Source organism: Falco rusticolus, chromosome 3, assembly GCF_015220075.1.
Source record: "Falco rusticolus isolate bFalRus1 chromosome 3, bFalRus1.pri, whole genome shotgun sequence".
In the NCBI taxonomy this organism is placed as follows: domain Eukaryota; kingdom Metazoa; phylum Chordata; class Aves; order Falconiformes; family Falconidae; genus Falco; species Falco rusticolus.
The window spans coordinates 111608173-111625269 of record NC_051189.1 but is presented as its reverse complement, the minus strand read 5'-3'; the positions used below and the strand labels follow the sequence as shown (position 1 = coordinate 111625269).

At 45.2% G+C, this 17097-nt stretch overlaps 2 protein-coding genes across 11 annotated transcripts in view; one reads left to right on the top strand and one right to left on the bottom strand.

The window, feature by feature from the left end:
* Positions 1-2285, bottom strand: part of MTOR (mechanistic target of rapamycin kinase) — a 66860-nt gene extending 64575 nt beyond the window's left edge. For 4 of the 6 annotated variants that reach the window (XM_037382158.1, XM_037382162.1, XM_037382163.1 and 1 more), the window contains exons 1-3: positions 2246-2285; positions 889-1052; positions 407-515 (exon numbers count right to left, since the gene is read on the bottom strand). In XM_037382158.1, the coding sequence (XP_037238055.1) occupies positions 407-515; positions 889-1008 (229 nt within the window). In that variant the 5' untranslated portion in view covers positions 1009-1052; positions 2246-2285. Of the gene's footprint in view, positions 1-406; positions 516-888; positions 1053-1688; positions 1706-2245 lie in introns of those variants that run through there. The other 2 variants (XM_037382160.1, XM_037382159.1) reach the window with 2 other exon arrangements.
* A 307-nt stretch (positions 2286-2592) lies between these two features.
* Positions 2593-16374, top strand: UBIAD1 (UbiA prenyltransferase domain containing 1). 5 transcript variants are annotated; one of them, XR_005103262.1, is made up of 4 exons: positions 2593-2761; positions 3153-3713; positions 4627-6558; positions 16365-16374. XR_005103262.1 is itself a non-coding variant. In XM_037380946.1 (3 exons), the coding sequence occupies exons 1-3, from the start codon at positions 2608-2610 to the stop codon at positions 5112-5114; spliced, it is 1203 nt and encodes a 400-aa protein (XP_037236843.1). In that variant the 5' UTR covers positions 2593-2607; the 3' UTR covers positions 5115-8769. The 5 variants fall into 5 exon arrangements, 4 of the variants coding, with proteins under 4 accessions (XP_037236843.1, XP_037236845.1, XP_037236844.1 ...); XM_037380946.1 differs by lacking the exon at positions 16365-16374 and having other exon boundaries at positions 4627-8769; XM_037380948.1 differs by lacking the exon at positions 16365-16374 and having other exon boundaries at positions 2656-2801; positions 4627-8769.
* The last annotated feature ends 723 nt before the right edge of the window (positions 16375-17097 follow it).

Genomic DNA, 17097 nt, shown 5'->3' with positions numbered 1-17097 from the left:
TATTGAACCAGGTAAATTTAAATAACAATAATCAATCTCCCTCAGACAGAAGAGAGTTGAGAAAGTCAGCCCACCCTGATACATACAGATGGACAGCACAAACTGTTCTCAACTGAGCTCAAGAACAGATTTTTCACATGCTTAGCACTCACGTTTGATGCTTGACTCCCAGAAGAGCTTAGGGCCCATTAAGCATCAGGTTTTCAGTCACTCTCAGCACTCAGCAGCTCTCATGTTGACAGTTACAGACAGATTTTTCAGAACCCAGCAACTAGCACACACCCAGCATACTGAGAAGTCAGACATAAGGCCCCAATTATAAAAGCTCATGCCTTCTGAAAATCTGTCCCTAAAGATAGATGCGTGAAGAGAAAACTCACCAGAGGTATGAAGCACCTTCACTCACCTATAGCCAGAATGCCACCCTTCCTTTCATTTGCATCAGAGCTAGAGACTAGCTCAAATATGTGATGGTTCAGCTGATCATAAAACCTGGTAGATTCTTCCTGACTCATCTGTAAAAGCAAAAAGTTCAGATCAGCTTTCAGCATTCTTTCCCTCCTTTCTGCCCCCAGAGCCTCCATAAAGACAATTTCTCTTTAAGTGACCTAAGAAGCATTAAGTCAACCATACATTACAAGCCCAAAACAGTATCTCTTATTTGTGCCCTAGATGTGTCAAGTTTATTTATTCCGGCACTTCACCACCCATCTGTGTCACCAGCGCACTCACCTCTCATACATGCTAGGGCAAAGGTAACATCACTATTATGCCCCCCCTCCTAAGACCAGCTTCCATAGTCCAAAAATTTCCATCCTCAATGTACCAAGCCTGTGCCCTACACTCATGTGATAAACAAGGATAAATTATCTCGTTTACAGCACTCACTTCACGGAGCTCCATGGTGACATAATGCTGCAGGTCCTTGGCAGCTTTTGCCCTTGTCTCTTCACTGCGACTCTTCAAGCCATTAGCAAATTGTTGGAGAATGGACACGGTGCCTGACATGATGGTGGAATGTTGGGGCTCGGGGGCATCAAGTCCTGTAACTTCTTCAGAGAGACATTTTTTAATTTTTTTTTACTGCTTTTAGCTACTAAAATCTCTGAGTTTCTTCCTTAATGCTGCCCCTGCTGTTTCCAAAACACACATCCTATCACATGCAAGGATGCTGTACCAGTAGAGCATAAAAAATTACAAGTAACAACTATATTCCTTAGGCCTTACAACCCTGTGATAAAACTGCATCACCGCCCCCAGCCTATTTGCTCTCTAGTTCCTTAAATACCAAAATACACTCCAGTAGGTCAGGTGCCCAATCCCATGGTAATCCAAATCAAGGGTCATGCAATAGCTGAAAAATAGCAGGGTCAGATTAGGGTCTGCAATTATCCTATAATAAGTAAGCGCAATCATTCCTGTGATTATATCATAATCATATCTGACTCCTCCTTGAACACTTTCATCCAAGTTTCTCCACAGAAATTCTAGCACGTCGCTAACACAAGGAAGGCTCGGCGCTCAGGGCCTGGCAAGCGCTACATTCTCCAGCAGATATTTAGAGACGGGAAGTCTACTTATAGCAACACCCATCATTGCAACAGGATGTTTATTATCGTAACACGTAACCAAACATTCTCGGGAGTCTGTCTTTATGTGGAAAATATTTTAGAGGCTTGGCCCCCTACCCCGATTTCCAGGTTACATAAACCCAAGCCGAGCGCTTGACAGCAGGGCCCACGGCGACACAAGCCACCAGAGCTTCAGCGCCTTCCTCCCCCGACACCCCCCGCGCTCCGCCGCGGCCACAGCGTGCGGCGGTCCCGGGCCCCCGGCGGCCGGGAGCCAGGGGCAGCACGCGGCCGTCGGCACCCTGCACGGGGCTCCCCTCACAACCGCGCCGGCAGCCGGGGGACGTGCCCGCCGGCGGGCGGGAGCCGGCAGGCCCGAGCCCGGGGGGTGCCCGCCGCTCCGCGGGCCGGGGCGCGGGAGGGGGGAGGCGGGGCGGGCACCGCCGCTGGGGCGCGCGCGGGGTCTGAGGCGGCACCGCTGCGGGGGCTGGGGGCGCTGGGGAGGCCGCTGCGGGCGGGGGGCGGCGGCGGCACAGGGCCGAGGCGGTGCCGCTGACAGGGGCCAGCCCGGCGGGCGCTGAGGCAGGAGCGCGCAGGGAGGGCCGCGGCAGCGGGGCTGCGGCGGGAGGGAAGGGGAAGGCGAAGCTGAGGGGAGGCTCCGGACCCGCACTCACCGCCTCCGCCCCGACCGCCGCCGGCTCCCCCGCTCCGGGCCCCGCGCCCTCCCCTCCCACCGCGCCTGCCGGACCGGCGAGCCGCCGCTGGCCAATAGCCTCCCAGAAGGGCTTTGATGGGCGCCGCCTCTGAGCAGTAGAAAAAGAGCAAAAGGGAAGGAGCGCGCGCAGCTCCGCCCCTTCTCCCAAGGCACCGCAAGGAGAAGCTGTCCCCTCTCGGCCAATCGCCCAGCCAGCCGGGAGCGAGTGGCGATACAGCTGACCAATGGAAATGCTGGACGTGCTCGATTGGCGCAAAGTGAGCGCTAGGTCCACCTTCCAGTCGCCGGCTGACTTCCGCCCTCCCGCAAGGCCCGTGCGCCATGTGCGCATGCGCTCTGTGCGCAGCGCGGTGCTGTGGGATACTGCGCCTCGCCCGATGTGCGGCGCTGAAATGCGTCCGGCTGTCCGTGACAGGCCGGGCGGAAGGCGAGGCCGTGTCCAGTTGTAGGGGCGTTCCGGCGCCGCAATGGCTGCGTACGTGTGCGTGCGCCCTTCAGAGTAACCCTTCGCAGCCGTACGTGACGACGTGGGCCGTTTGATGTTTACGGCGGGAGGCGCTGGCGTTCCGCTCCGGTGAGCGGAACGCGCTGGGGCGGCCGCGGGGCAGCGGGGGCGCCGAGGTGGGGCGGCGGCGGCGGGCGGGGCGCAGGCGCGCGGCGGGCCGGCGTTTGGTACGCTGGCAGGTGAGGCGGGCGGGCGCGCGCGGTGGGGCGGGGCGGGGCGGGCGCGCGCGGCGGGCCGGGGGTTGGCGCGCTGGCGGGTGAGGCAGACGGGCGCGCGCGGTGGGCGGGAGAGGGCGGCGCGCGCCTCCCCTCAGGCGCGGCCATGGCGGCGGCGGCCTAACGCGCGGCCCTCGCCCTTCCAGGTGCTGCTGCTGCTGTGAGACGGGGCGGCGAGGAGAGCATGGGGCCGGGGGACCTGGTGCAGAAGATCAGCATTAGCGCTGAGAGCCCCCGGGGGAGCGAGAGGAACGACGGCGGCTCCGCGCTGGCGGGCGCTGAGAGGGGCGCCCCCGGCAGCTGGAGGCAGAAGTGCGCGGCCTACGTGCTGGCGCTCAGGCCGTGGAGTTTCAGTGCCTCACTCACTCCCGTGGCCCTCGGCAGCGCGCTGGCATACCGAGCCGAGGGAGCGCTAGACCCAGGGCTGCTGGTGGGAAGCGCTGTGACCGTCCTGGCTGTGCACGGAGCCGGCAACTTGGTGAACACCTACTACGACTTCTCCAAAGGCATCGATCACAAGAAGAGTGATGACAGGACTTTGGTGGACCAGATTTTGGAGCCTCAGGATGTTGTCCGGTTTGGCGTCCTCCTTTATACTGTGGGCTGTATCTGTGCAGCTGGGCTGTACGCTGTCTCGACCCTCAAGCTGGAACACCTGGCCCTGATTTACTTTGGAGGACTTTCCAGCTCCTTCCTTTATACTGGAGGTAAGCACTGCATCCTGTTTGCCGTGAATCTGAATGTAAATGCGACAGGATTAGCTGACTTAGCAAAGGTTTCTAGAAGACGCAAGTGATCTCTCTAGTTAACCGCTGTAAAGATATTTGGCGGTTTTTCCTGGGGTACTGGTACAGAAACTTCTATTCTTTGCCATTGATTATGGTGGTAAGATGTGGGAAGAGGCGCACACCGAGTTCGTCAGTTGGAAAGTGGCATTGGGACATTGTTATTTATGTATATGGCTTTAGATGCTCATCAGAACTCTTGCTGAAACTTCTTGTGATGTGACTCTTGTATCCCTCAGCAGTATAGCAGTGGAATCTATTAGTTTGTTTTGCAATGTTTTGTTGTTATTCTCTAGATGGGGCTTCATTGTGAATGTAGAACAGTTTGCATTCTTAATAAGAGGAGTATCTTTTTAGTATTTTCCTGTGTTGGGTAGATTCAGACATAATTATTAAGAAAAGAAAAACAGTCACTTCCAGACTGTCAAACTTTCAAATAGTTATGTTAGTTTATTTGAAAGAATCTTGTCGGTTTTGCATTTTGTTCTGAGCATTGCATATATTTCTTCAGGATCAGGTTCTAGCATGCCTGATCACACTAAGGAGTATCTTTTTCTATAGGTTTCAGCAGAAATAGGTACTCCTGGATGTGAAGATGGGTATTAGAACCTAGCCCTTAGTTTCTGTTTCATTGTTCAGCTGGAGAAATTCAGAAGATGTGTTTCCTTTATTATCATTGGGAAAAAAGAGATAAAATGCTTTTTGGCCATAGCTACGTGTGTGTTGGTCGTTTTACAATATTTCTATGGGAAGGGCTGCTCTGTTATATTATCCATTCTCTTCTGTCATTTGAGTTTTTCACGATACTTCATTTTATTCTTGTGTCTTGCCACAGGAATTGGATTTAAATATGTTGCACTTGGAGACGTGGTGATCCTGATCACCTTTGGGCCCCTGGCTGTCATGTTTGCCCATGCTGTGCAGGTTGGTTATCTGTCTGTCTCGCCACTGCTCTACGCTATCCCACTAGCTCTCAGTACTGAGGCCATCCTGCACAGCAACAACACGCGAGACATGGAGTCTGACCAGCAGGCGGGTATTGTCACCTTGGCCATCCTCATTGGCCCTGCGTTCTCCTATATTCTCTACACCGTGCTGCTCTTCTTGCCCTATTTGATTTTCTGTGTGCTGGCCACACGTTATACCATCAGCATGGCGTTGCCACTACTCACCATCCCAATGGCATTTTCACTGGAAAGGCAGTTTCGGAGTCAGAGCTTCAACAAAATTCCTCAGCGGACAGCCAAACTCAATCTCCTCTTGGGGCTTTTCTATGTTTGTGGTATTACACTAGCACCAGCCGGTGCTCTGCCCAAACTGTAACAAGAGCTGTAGAGTCAGGCCCCACAATTCGGTATTAATGCTGATTAACTGTGGGTGATGTGTGTATGTGACCCATTATGGACAGTGGGAAGAATGGAGAGACTGTCTTGAGCAGTTGGTTATCTATGAGTTTGATAATTTCTGGTCTTGGTTAACTTGTACGACAGACCACTCAAAAGTGATTTGTCAGTTCTTCAGAAGGAGTGAATTGTGCAGCTTTGCTTCAAGGAAGCAAGGAGATGTGAGGACAAGGAAGTGTTTGAAAAACCTAATCCTTCTGCCACTGAATTCTTTCGCTGTCAACTCAATGAAAGTGAGATTGAGCCTCAAACACAAACTCTGTTCCCTTCACAAGTGCGGTGATTGATTGCTCTTACAACTCCTTTTCTTGCCATGGTCAGGGAGTCCAGTGGCTCCTGTGTGGTAAACAGAAAACACTGCCAAATGTTTCGCATCACAGCAACGTAGGTGCTATTACTTCACTCCCTTGTGAGCATAGTTCATCTGTTGTATGGTTTAATCTTTGTTGTGTTTTTTTTGCCTAAACAAATTTTGAGCTTTCATTTCCAAGCCCCCTGAAATGCATCAGATACTAATTCATTAACGGTTGCTTCTGCTTGGTCTTTATAGTCTAGAAATTTCAAAGTTATGTATCTCTGTGGGATGTTGGTGCTAAAATGCAGCATGAATAGCCCACTGTACAAACTTTAAGCCAAAACCAGTACATTTATATTCTGCTACGAAAGCTGAAGCTGTAAATGCAAATTATGCAACTGAAAAGCCCTCAGTGCATAGGAAAACAAGTGGTTTCCATTTTTGCATTTGCTTAGGATTTATTCTCTGAATGACAGTCTTGGAATTAAGGGGGAGGCAATAGATAGGGTGCCAGATTTCTCTGGCATGGATTAATGGATACATGAGTGGAAGAACAAATTCTTAGTTTAAAAAAAATCAGTCTTTTTTCAATTGTCATTCTTTGGTTATTTAGCCACTCAGAGTATTGGAGTTGAATGTCTTACCATAGGAAGCCCAAAAAGAAGCCCAGTTGAGCAAAGCAGAAAGGTACAGAATTAGAAAAAAAGAAATGGGGATTATTGCATTGGCTCTGCATAAAAAAATTAAGACTGGAAACAGGAAGAAAGCATTTTTGTTAACAAGATTTTTGCTAATGGAGTCCAGAGTTTGTGTGACTGAATCAGATTTACATATTGTAAAGTTCTCCACCTCTTCCCACACACCCCCCCCTCTTACCCTGGGGTTTTGTTTTCTTCTGCAGATCTTGCCGCTTGATACTCGCGTAGACATTTGGAGAACTGATTGTTTCAGCAATTGTGTAGCAGTGTGAAAAATATGCCAAACGCAACCAGTGCAAAGATTAATTTGATCCATACTATGTTGCACAGTGGCAACTGAATTCTTTTCTGGGTTGAAAAATAAGTTTCCTGTGTGCAGGAAACTTTTTTGGTGAAAAGTTTGTTCACAGGAGCTGTGGGAAGCTTCAGAGGAATTGACAGAGGTGTTGAGCTAGAGCTGCTAGTGCCTGAAGCACAACTTTGCTTTTGAATCAAGTGGGAGTGTGCTAACCACTATATGAAGGGCTTTTAAATGTGAGCAATAAACTAGCAATAAAGTAGCATGGTGTTACTCTGCATCTGTTATAGGTAAGTTATACCCTTGTGGTGTTCATCTGAAAGTGCTGAGTATTATATTAGTGGGTTGTACTGACAGTAGTAGAGCTGAGTTGATGGTGCAAGATTACATGGTATAGCTATTTAAGTGACTTTTTATGGCTTTGTGTTATCCAGTGTTACCTGCCTCTTGGCTTCCTCCTTTACAGCTGCACTGTAGTCAACGGGAAGGATTCTTTCCAGATATATCTTATGAGCCACAGTTTCATCTTATTAAAATTGGGCAAATGATCTCTCTGACTAGGCACAAAAGAAGAGATGGACCTCAGCAACTGTGTGCTGCTTTCTACATTAAATACTTGTTTAAGTTAGAAACATGAGAAGATGCAAAAGTTCAGCTCAGCTGGATGGAGGGAGCTATCCAAAAGGTTTTGGAAACTGTTTTCAATACACACACAACACAGTATCTACTGTTACTTCTTTGTGGACCTTACAGAATAAAGAAGAGTCTTGCTACAAGACCCACTTCACTTTTCGGCAAAGCAAAAGCTGTTCTGGGGATATGGACTTAGCTGGTGAATCTATTAACCTTGCAATTGGGGATATGTGAGTTTATTAGGTTAATCCCAGCATAGCTTTGTTGCTACCTTTTGTAGCAGCCAAGTGCTTCATTTTATGATAGCTTGTTTTTGTATAGCTATCGGTTTAAAAGAATGGATAGTTACCGTTTTTTATATTCCTTCTACGTAAACTAGAGTACTCAAGTGAAATTCCTTCAAGTAACTAATACTTGTATCATATGTTTGCTAACTGTAATTGTAGTGGTGGAAAGATCCAGGCTGTGATCATCAGTAGTGTATCTGATTGTAGTTGTATCTAGGCTACCCTTTACTAGCAGGGAAAAGCCCCCTGTGTTGGTGTCTGCTTACTGCTGGGAAAGACCCGTGCTTTTTGTTACAGACATGAAGGAAGAGCTTACCAGTACAGGTATATGTTTGTGGAACACTTTTCAAGGTGAGGGGGATTCAAAGCATTTTAGTAGTAAGAACGAGATGAAAATTTGGTAACTCCTTGCTAGCAGATGGTAGTTGCCTCAATTCCCTGTCTGTGAAAAACAATATCATTCCAGGCTCTTAAGGATGTTAATAATAAATAACACATTCTTTACCATGGCTTTGAGGAAGTAAGTTACCTTCTCTGTGTCTCAGAAAACAGCTGATTTTTGCCTACCTCACAGGGATGCTGAGCCAACATTATTGTTATAAAGAGCTTTGACATTAATAAGTGCTTTATCTCTGTGTACTTCCCCAAAAGCATGTTAGTACTAGAAAACATTTTAGGTATGAACTAACCTAACAGGTGACTTAACCAATGTAAGTAGACCAAAATAATCTCCACATAGACATTGAGTGGTAAGAGAGGTTCCTTTATTGGTCTGTTATTTGATAAGGACGCTGGGTTTCTTTCCCTACGCCTCTCCTCCATGTCCCAATGCTACGTTCCCTGCATATAAACTTTCTAGACTCCTTTCAGGTCTGTCTTGGTGAGCTTGTTGCGATGTGATGAGTCTATGCTGGTAGATTAACAGATCTGTAGCCCATCTGTTAATGTGTCCTAAAGCACCTCCTGGCCTTCTTATCTAATAAAGTGTCTGAATGTCATTCTGATAATTATGCCGTGTTTGATTATTTCATATCACTCCAGTTGTATTTTTGCACATGTATTAAAGCATCCTTCTGGAAGAAAGAGGGCCTTTGCTGTGTTTATAGTATAAGTGCATGAAAGATCGTATTATTTTTTTTCTGTCTTAAGTGTCCTTTTATGAATCGCATAGTCCTGTCTTTCCATATCATCAGGTAAAAAGTTCAGTGATCATCTCCTACTAATGGCAGACTTCAGAGTAGTTCCAGTGTTTTCATCAGAGCGGAATTTTCTTTGTAGTTTTCTGTGCCATGTACTGTTCAGCATTTGCAAGGAGGTTTCAGCTGAACTTTCAATCTTCTTAATAAAGATGGACTTCATCCTCATCTGTGTGGTCTGCTATTCTTCCAGTGCCATGATCTCTGCTCCTGACTTGTAATGATTTTGTTTCATTGGGCTGTGAGGGCATAACGCCTCCCTTATATGTGTCATAAATGAGCCTAAAGAATGGTTTCAAGTTTTTCTGTCTTAGCTGCTGGTGCAGTCTACTATAAAAATGTGCATGCAATTAGCTTAAGGAGACTTAAGTCTTATTTGTCTTACATGCTTTCTGGCTCTCTTTTTTTTTCATATGTGGTTAAAGTGGTTTGAACAGTCCAGAGCAACCTCTTGGCTCTGCCACCTCTATTTTATATATATCGTATATATAATATATATATAGCATATATATTATCATAGCTGAAAACAGATAGCAGAAGACTTGATGTGTGAGGGATTTTTGAAACATGATGATTTCAGTTTTTACTTCTGGTTTAAAATCCACCTGAGTAGGAGAGAATGAAAGTTCTTGCAGTAAAGTTTAATGACTATAAACCATTGTGGAGCTAATGTTTTACCTGCAACACTCCTCCTATCATTGCCTGCTTTGAAGTGGTTTCCTCTTTGGGTTTGCAGGTTCTATGATTGTGAGACAGCTAGGCCAGGGAAATACTTTTCAGCTTTTCTGTGGTACAGAGTGGGCCCCAAGGTCATAGCATTTGGAGATAATTTTAGAGAATAAAATGCAGAATAGTGTGGCATCTAGATACACACGGGCTGAACTCAAGAATCCTTCCCAAAGAAATTTGATAAAGCTCTTTTTCTGAAACTGTAGAAACAGTCTGCTGAGTATCCTTTAGCAAGACAGCATATTGGGTGTTCTGTTACTACTGTAATCGTTCTGCACTTGCTCTTAAAACACACTCTAATTTTGCCCTGGTAGCAGGCAGTAGTCAACTTAAACGTATTTTAAAGAAACTGGACCCCTAATACACAATATTGAGAGATTTGAAATTCGTGCAACAATGAACAGCTTTTCGTCCAGTACCCTTTAGGTGAAGGCTATAATTCTGATCGTCCGCAGATGGCAGCATTGCTCTTCCGTGGCTGCTGCAGCACCCTGTGGTACCTGTGCCCTAGGCTGAGAGGTCGTGGTACCTGTGCCCTAGGCTGCCAGGTCGCTGCAGAGCACTAGGATTGTCCTGATACTTCTGACCTTGTTCTTCAGTCTAAAAAAAACTGATTCTTTGTGAGCGAAGTGGTGGACCAGATTGCTTGCTGCTCCTCTGCTGTTCTGTGAGGTTGATGCAGAATCCTAGGTCCACTTTTTATTGAGCAGCAAAAACGTTTTATGCAGCAGACTGTACTGTTAGAGGAGGAGGAAGGAGGGGTGTCTCTCCTGCATTTATGGTTTTAGGGGTTTCGCAGGCTCAGGTCACTGCACTGGTCAGCACAGCCTTCTTATTTGGGAGGATTTTTTTTTACAGCCACAACAGCTAGATTTCTGGAGTGTTTTTCCCTTCTACAGCTAGGGTATCAAAAATCTGAGGACAATGGAGAAAGGAGGCTTCCCAAATATGTGCTTAAAATGACCTCATTTTTTGTCTCTATAGGAATTCACGTTAGCTGTGTTTGCAAGTTTTTTTAGTTGGGTCTCCTGTGGTTTAAGGGAACTTGGAAAGTAAATGGCTGCAGATGAATTTCTCATGTGCAGATTATGTCTGGACAAATGCTTCTGGCCCAGGTAGGCAGTGGCAGAAACAGGCATTTGAAGGAAGCCAGTCAGATCAGTCTTACATTTATAAAACCTTTGCTGATGGTTTAGCAAGCCTGTTCTGGTTGGATGCTGAGGGCTGAGCTTCCAAAGAGTGTGGGCAAGCTGTGCAGCATGGATAGCACACTTGTGGTGAAAAAAAATGCAGTGTCTGTGCACTTTCTGAGATGTACTTCTGTTCAGTCAGTTGCTTTTAACACATCTTGAATCACTGTTGGAAAATCTTTTATAGTGTTTTACTTTTATAGTGTTTTTAGGAGCTTGAACTATATTCTTCCTATTTCTTGGGTGAGTAGACTGAGTCACTGCTGCTTCATTAAGGTCATGTATGTACCAGTCTGGTACCTTAATAAGTAGGCCTTTCCCCTCACATATTGGTTTGGTTTTTAGGTCACTGGTACATTATTTAAATCACCTTTGATTGCTTTTTTATGTGGAGTTTTGCACCTGCTGAATTATATATCTAAGGAATGAAATGCTGCTCTGGCTTTTTAAAGCTATTTTTCATTTTAGCTTTAAAAAGCCAGAACTAAATATCTAACCAAGCTAAAAATCTATAGCTCCTCACACTGCTAAAAAATTCATAAGTTTTAATAAAACCCAGCACAACTGGCTTATTGCAGCTGTATGTCTAAAGGAAACAGCCCAGCACTGGAAGAATAACGTTCATGCTTTATTGTCTGAAATAAGGTTTTTGCTCTTCTGTGTAACTCAGAGTAAGACCCAAAATTAACATATTTGTTGAGTTTTCATTTGCACCTTTTTCTGATGATAACTCTTAATACTGTCAGTGCTAATCCTTTCTGTACAGTTAGATCACAGGAAAGCCCATGTTCTAATCTAGATGTTTCAGTGGCCACATGGATTTGTCTGAATGAGAAGTACTTGGAAGGACATAGTTCAGCATTCCTTTGGGGTCAGCTGAGACTGTGATTTGCTTCAACATTCAAGTCTCACTGATACGCCAACACAGTGGGTTACCAACCCAGTGTATCTGTTCCCTTGGAAGGAAACCTATGCTTGGGCATCTGGCCAGAATTCATGCATGCACTGTCTTGAGAGAGAAGTTCACAACCTCTTCACTGAAAGACCCAAATGTTTTTTGAAAACAGAACAAATCCAAACAAAACTATAACCCCTTACTGTCCTCTGCTGACTTCTCATCAGGCTGCCAAGGCCAGAGTGGTTTGAAGAATTAAAAATCTATGGCACCGTTGTGCTGCTTTCTCATGAAAACAACAAGGAGGAGAATCTGCTCATTAATCAGATGGCTCTGTCAATAATGAATCAAGATGAACGTGCTGGCTGAGAGATGTGTCACATAGGCCGTTTATCAGAGAACAAGGAATGCAGTGAGAACCTTGCTAAAACACAGGATCTGGTATGCAGCTCTAAGAGCTTGAAAGTGATAAGAGCTCAGCAACAGGAGAGGTTAGAGTCTACCTCCTACAGTCTACCTCTTGGCTGGCACCTTTCAGATGTCTTGTCCTAGGCTGGACTAGTACTGGCCAGCTCTGCTGGTCTGGCAGTGACTTTAGCTGCTAATTGAGGTGGGAGATCCTGGCATCTGCTCTTTGTTCTAGTGCTAGATCAGTGGCCAATTTGGAAATGCTGAATAGCCCAGCCATTTTAATAAAGGCTGAAGTTGTCTTTCCTCTTTCTAGGGTAGAATGAAAATTTCTTTTAGGCAGTGGTTAAATTTGTGTGGGAAATAGTGCCTTGTCACTGATTTAGCACAAAGAATAAAGATGATGCATGTTTTTAGGTGTCCCAGTAAGCCAAAAAACAAGGCCTGCTCTGCGAATCAGCTGACTTACTAGTGGTAAGAGAATAAGCCGAATGCCTGTTCCATATAAAGGGCAAATTCAGGCAATTTACATCTCATGCAGTGTTTGCAAATAAGTCTGTGAAACATCATCACACTGCGGGAAATAATTTCTCAGACTGTGACCTAATGGAAAGGGGATCTAATAAACCATCTTCCCAGTCTTGTTATCCGTCGTCCCAAGGGGTGATGAAATAACTTCAGATAGATTATAAATTACTTTCTGTATGGCATAAGGCCACTCTATGCCAAAGATGAGTCATATTTTAACCTGTGGGGGATGGTTCTACTACTGTAAAAACCTTAGCTCCAGTCATTATAAATAAAGGAAAGGTTGGTAATAACAAGCTAGAGATTCATATGCGCTTTTTTTGTGTTCTAGAGCTCCATAAAACCTTAAAGTGTATCTTGTTCTGTGCCATACTATTTTTGATCTGGTCAGTCGTCTTAAATTAGTTCTTAAGCAGAAGTTAATTAGCCACCCAGAAACACAAAGCTTCCTCCCCAGTGATATGCTGCAAGTTTTCTATAATGTTCCTTTCTGCATGAGTCACCTGCAACATCTCTGCTTCTTCAAACCTTTGGGGTTAAGGTTTCCAGGAAAAGGGGGAACAACGATGGACGTGGATCCATTTTGCACATGGATGGATAGAGGACGATTATGGGGAAAGATCAAGAAGGGAGTCAGAGAGGATGGTTATGTATTCATGAACTTCAGAAGCTGAAATCCTGTCTTACTTTGTGCCAAAAGATTTTTATTCTTTTTCACCACTAGCTCACAAGGCAGTGGGGAATCATTTGCTGTTCTGTGAGCAATAGTGGGTCAGCGTGGCACACAGAGCTTCCCTGTCTCTGTCCTTTCAGTGGTGATAGCCTGAATTCTAAAATCCATATCCCAAATTTCACGGTCATTGGATCCCAGCATCTTAACTTGTTCAAATATGAGACTAAGGATAAGCTGGGGGAGCTGAATCTACACTGTTTCAGGTTTTGTCATGGTTCTGTCAGTATCCTTGCATAAGATGTGCATACACAGAAATTCAGGTGTTCTAGAGAAAAAAAAAATTTTACATGTAGGGAATTTTAACATTTTTATATAGTATTTCTTCATCCACAGGTATTCAGCATTTTCACAAAGGTGATGGTGTGACTCTTATGACTGAAGAGCCCAGGATTTGCAGAAAGGAGGTGACTTGCCCCAGTGTGTGAACTTGGCATATGCATTCTGAGGTTACAAGTTGTATTTATTTGTCTACTGGCCTACTCTTTGTCTTCTGCAGAGCTATGTCCTGGGAAACCATTAAGCAGGAAATTGGTCTGTTCCTAGTGCGTTTGTGTGCATAGGAATCTCCAGTTTTGAACAATGTTCATGGACAGAAACAGCCAAGTCCTAAATTCCTCTGTCCATTTCTGCAGCCTCTGGTCAGAGATGAGACGTGCGAGATACGTCTATTGACAGAAGGGTACTGGGCTGAAGGCAGCAGCACCAAGGCGTTTCTGCTTTCTATGAGTCAGGAGGGGTTGAATGGATGTACACATAGGAAAGTGATGCACGTTCCCGTTGAGAGTTAACTCATCTCCAGATGGTGAAGAAATGTATCTAAGTAATTTAGGAGCACTGAATGTCTCCTGAGGATTGAGACATAAAAAGAAGAATATCAATCTCTCTAGCAAGCTAACCTACAGGAGAAAAAAAATGGTTGTTTTCTAGAGATCTGTATGCTTTTTTTGTGTGGGAGAGAATGTGTTGCATTCCGACTTGTGTAAAAAGCATCTTATGGAGGACAAGTTAAAGAGAAGAAATGTTTTCAGCATTTGCTTCAGCAAGGCTTTGTAGTTTCTAGGGAAAACTGAATTTGATGTAGATTCTTTCTCTTACACTCAAAACCTGACCATCCTAGTCATCACTATCCTGCTAACAGTTTTGGGGGAAAAACTGAAATTCTGTGAAACCCTGTCTGTGTATGGGGAAGGGACAGGGAATAAGAGTCCCAGAGAGGCAGTGCAGTAGAAATGTCTGTCCTGTGATGGAAATAGACTATTCAATTTATGTCTGCCAAGGAAAAGCTTCAACAGTAAAATTGACCTAAATTGTCAGGCTATGGAGTTGCATATAGAAATTTTGCATTTGGAACTTGCGTAGCTTTGAACAGTTTGGCTGAAATAGTAGCATAAAGCACCTTGGGGACGGGGCTGACATTGATGGAAAGGGCCACCATCAAATGGTGCCAATCCAGGTGTGAATGTCAGAAACTGGCTCTGCTGGCAGGAGCGCTGTTCACAATACTAGCACAGGCATTTGTAAAATGTCAGTGGCCAAACGCAGTCTGTGCCCCATTTTTTGTCCTTGATGTGGAACAGCTGTCCAGAGAGACTTCGGTGTTCCAGCAGGCACTGCTTCCCCTTTTACTGGGGTGAGAGCCCACTTGGGCAGCAAAGGACATTTGAGTGCTGGGAGCTTTGAACTCTGCACGTGACACCTGTCTGTAAAAGTAGCAGACAGCTGCATTATCCTGTGTCCTTGTGGTAATAAATCGGTCTGTGGTCCTTGATCATTTCAGGGACCAGCTAGAGGAGGAGTCAGTTACAATAACAAAGCTGATGTGGGTGAGCACAGAAGTAAAGGCATAAAGGTGAAGGCAGTGCCTGGTGGAAGTCTAATGGTCTTATAATGAATTTCCAGAGGCCATTCCTGGCTGCAGTTTTACAGGTGGCAGCTGAATCAGAGTTGGAAATGAAGTAGTTTCATTATCAAGTCCTTACACTTCAATTTGCTATAAATTGTTCTAGTCATTGCCAAGTGAGTGACAGTGAAGAGAGTCCCCTGGCTTGTTGCCTCGCCCATTAATATAATTTCAATCAGTGCTCACTGTTCACATCCTGGATGGGCAGAATACCATGTGTATGTGGGTTTAAGGCAGGACTGAAGTGAGCTGGAAGAGCTGTATGTGGGGAACCAAGACTTCAAATAGCATAGAGCTGAGGGGATCTGGCAGAGCTTTGTATAGTCCTAGATCTGGAAGAGCTGACTAACGCTGGGATGTATCAGGAGTCCTTCTGATCGTGAGGGAGCTGGCTGTCAGCAATCCGCTGGGCTCAGCCCCTGTCCCTGATGCCCTGTTAGCTCACTGCCTCACCTAATGTTAGTCCCTGTCCTTTGTCCTGAAGCAGGGCTCTGCGGCTGATGCTGCAGCTTGTGTTATTGCCTCACCAATTGGGATTCTGTGCTTGCTAGAGTTCAAGGTTGGGCTATAAAAATCTGTTCCAGTCTGAAATCTGCTATAAAACTAGCTACACATGAATGGATGTATTTGTCAGGTTTTAGGGGGAAGTTAACTCAGCCATTGATAAAGGAGAAAGTCTTGGTTTCTGACAAGTTTTTTTTTGTTTATTTTCAGTATAACCTTAAAAAGTCTCCATATTTTTCTCATGCAGGCTGTTAGCATACTTCCTAGAAATTCTTTTTACCTAATGTCATGCACACCTTTGTGGTCTGCAGTGAATTGGAAAAAACCCAGCAAAATGTCATCCATGAGAGAGCACTGGTGTGTGAGAGGATTCAGACAAGATCCCTGGCTGCTCAAAAGGTGTAGTAAACTTACAAAATCATTTGTGTACAGTAAGCCTTACCCATATTAACAAACCAGTGCATTTAATTTATCTCTGGGAACCATGAGGGTTGAATTTTCTTTTTGCGATGCTCCTTGTGCTGCTGCAACCAATTTAGGTACCTGAAAGGTGACATCATTTTGTATGATTGTCCATGATCTTTATTCTTTTGACACCAGTCTTTGTCTGGTGTCTCACTCAGAAATAAGCAGTTCCTTAAGAATGCTTTCTTTTCCAGAGACACATTGCTTCTCCTTATTCATTGGTAGAGTCCTTGCATGAAACGTTCAGTGGTTGTTGATAGTAGTAATACTACCAAGAAGACACCAGATGTAATCTGGACTAAGAACTTCATGAGCTTCTGTGAAGTGATCCTTACATACCATTTTGGCTCCTGTTTTTGGTTTTTTGGGTTTTTTTGTTTGTTTGTTTAGGACTAGATTTAAGCCCATCAGTGTTTCCTGTTAATTTCCTGCTGAGATGGGGGTGGGGGTGGTGTATTTGCCTTGCTGTCTGTGTTTTGTTCCACATTTGTGAAGATGCTTTACAAGAGCTAGCTTGCTTCCACTGTATTCACAAGCTCCTCTGTGCTGCAGCCAAACACTTCACAGTCCTTGAGAGATTATTTTGTGATTTAATATGGGTTCTCTGTAAAGAATAGAATGCCTCCCCACTCCCCATGCTTTTCTGCTAATGATACTGCCTTTCAGTGCCATAACCTTGAAAAAAGCTGACAACACAGAAGCAATACTACCTAGACAACTTACCCTTTGAGCACTTCATGGTGGGCTGCCAGATCTGGGCTGGAGAGGTATTTATCCGGCTGTGTTTAGACAGGAGCAGGCTCTTGCATACAAGCCAGCCAGCCAGCACACTTTAGAGAATGGACTTGATCATCCTTTGTGTTTGTGGATGTTGTGAGCTGTTGTTTTACAGCAGCTGGGAGAAAGGCATATCCCACTCTCTGTTCCAGTGAGGAACACAGGACAGAAGCTAATCTATCAGGGCCTGACTTCCCTGTATCTGCAACATCTTCATTTTTTTCCCTGCTGTGATTATTTGCAAATTGTTACCTGTCTCTTGCAGGCAAGGCCGAAGCCTGCACTGGATCATGCATTAAAAGACTTAATTGGGCACCTTCTGTCCCAGCAGAGTAAACGGAGATCATAACCTTTCGGGGATTAGGAA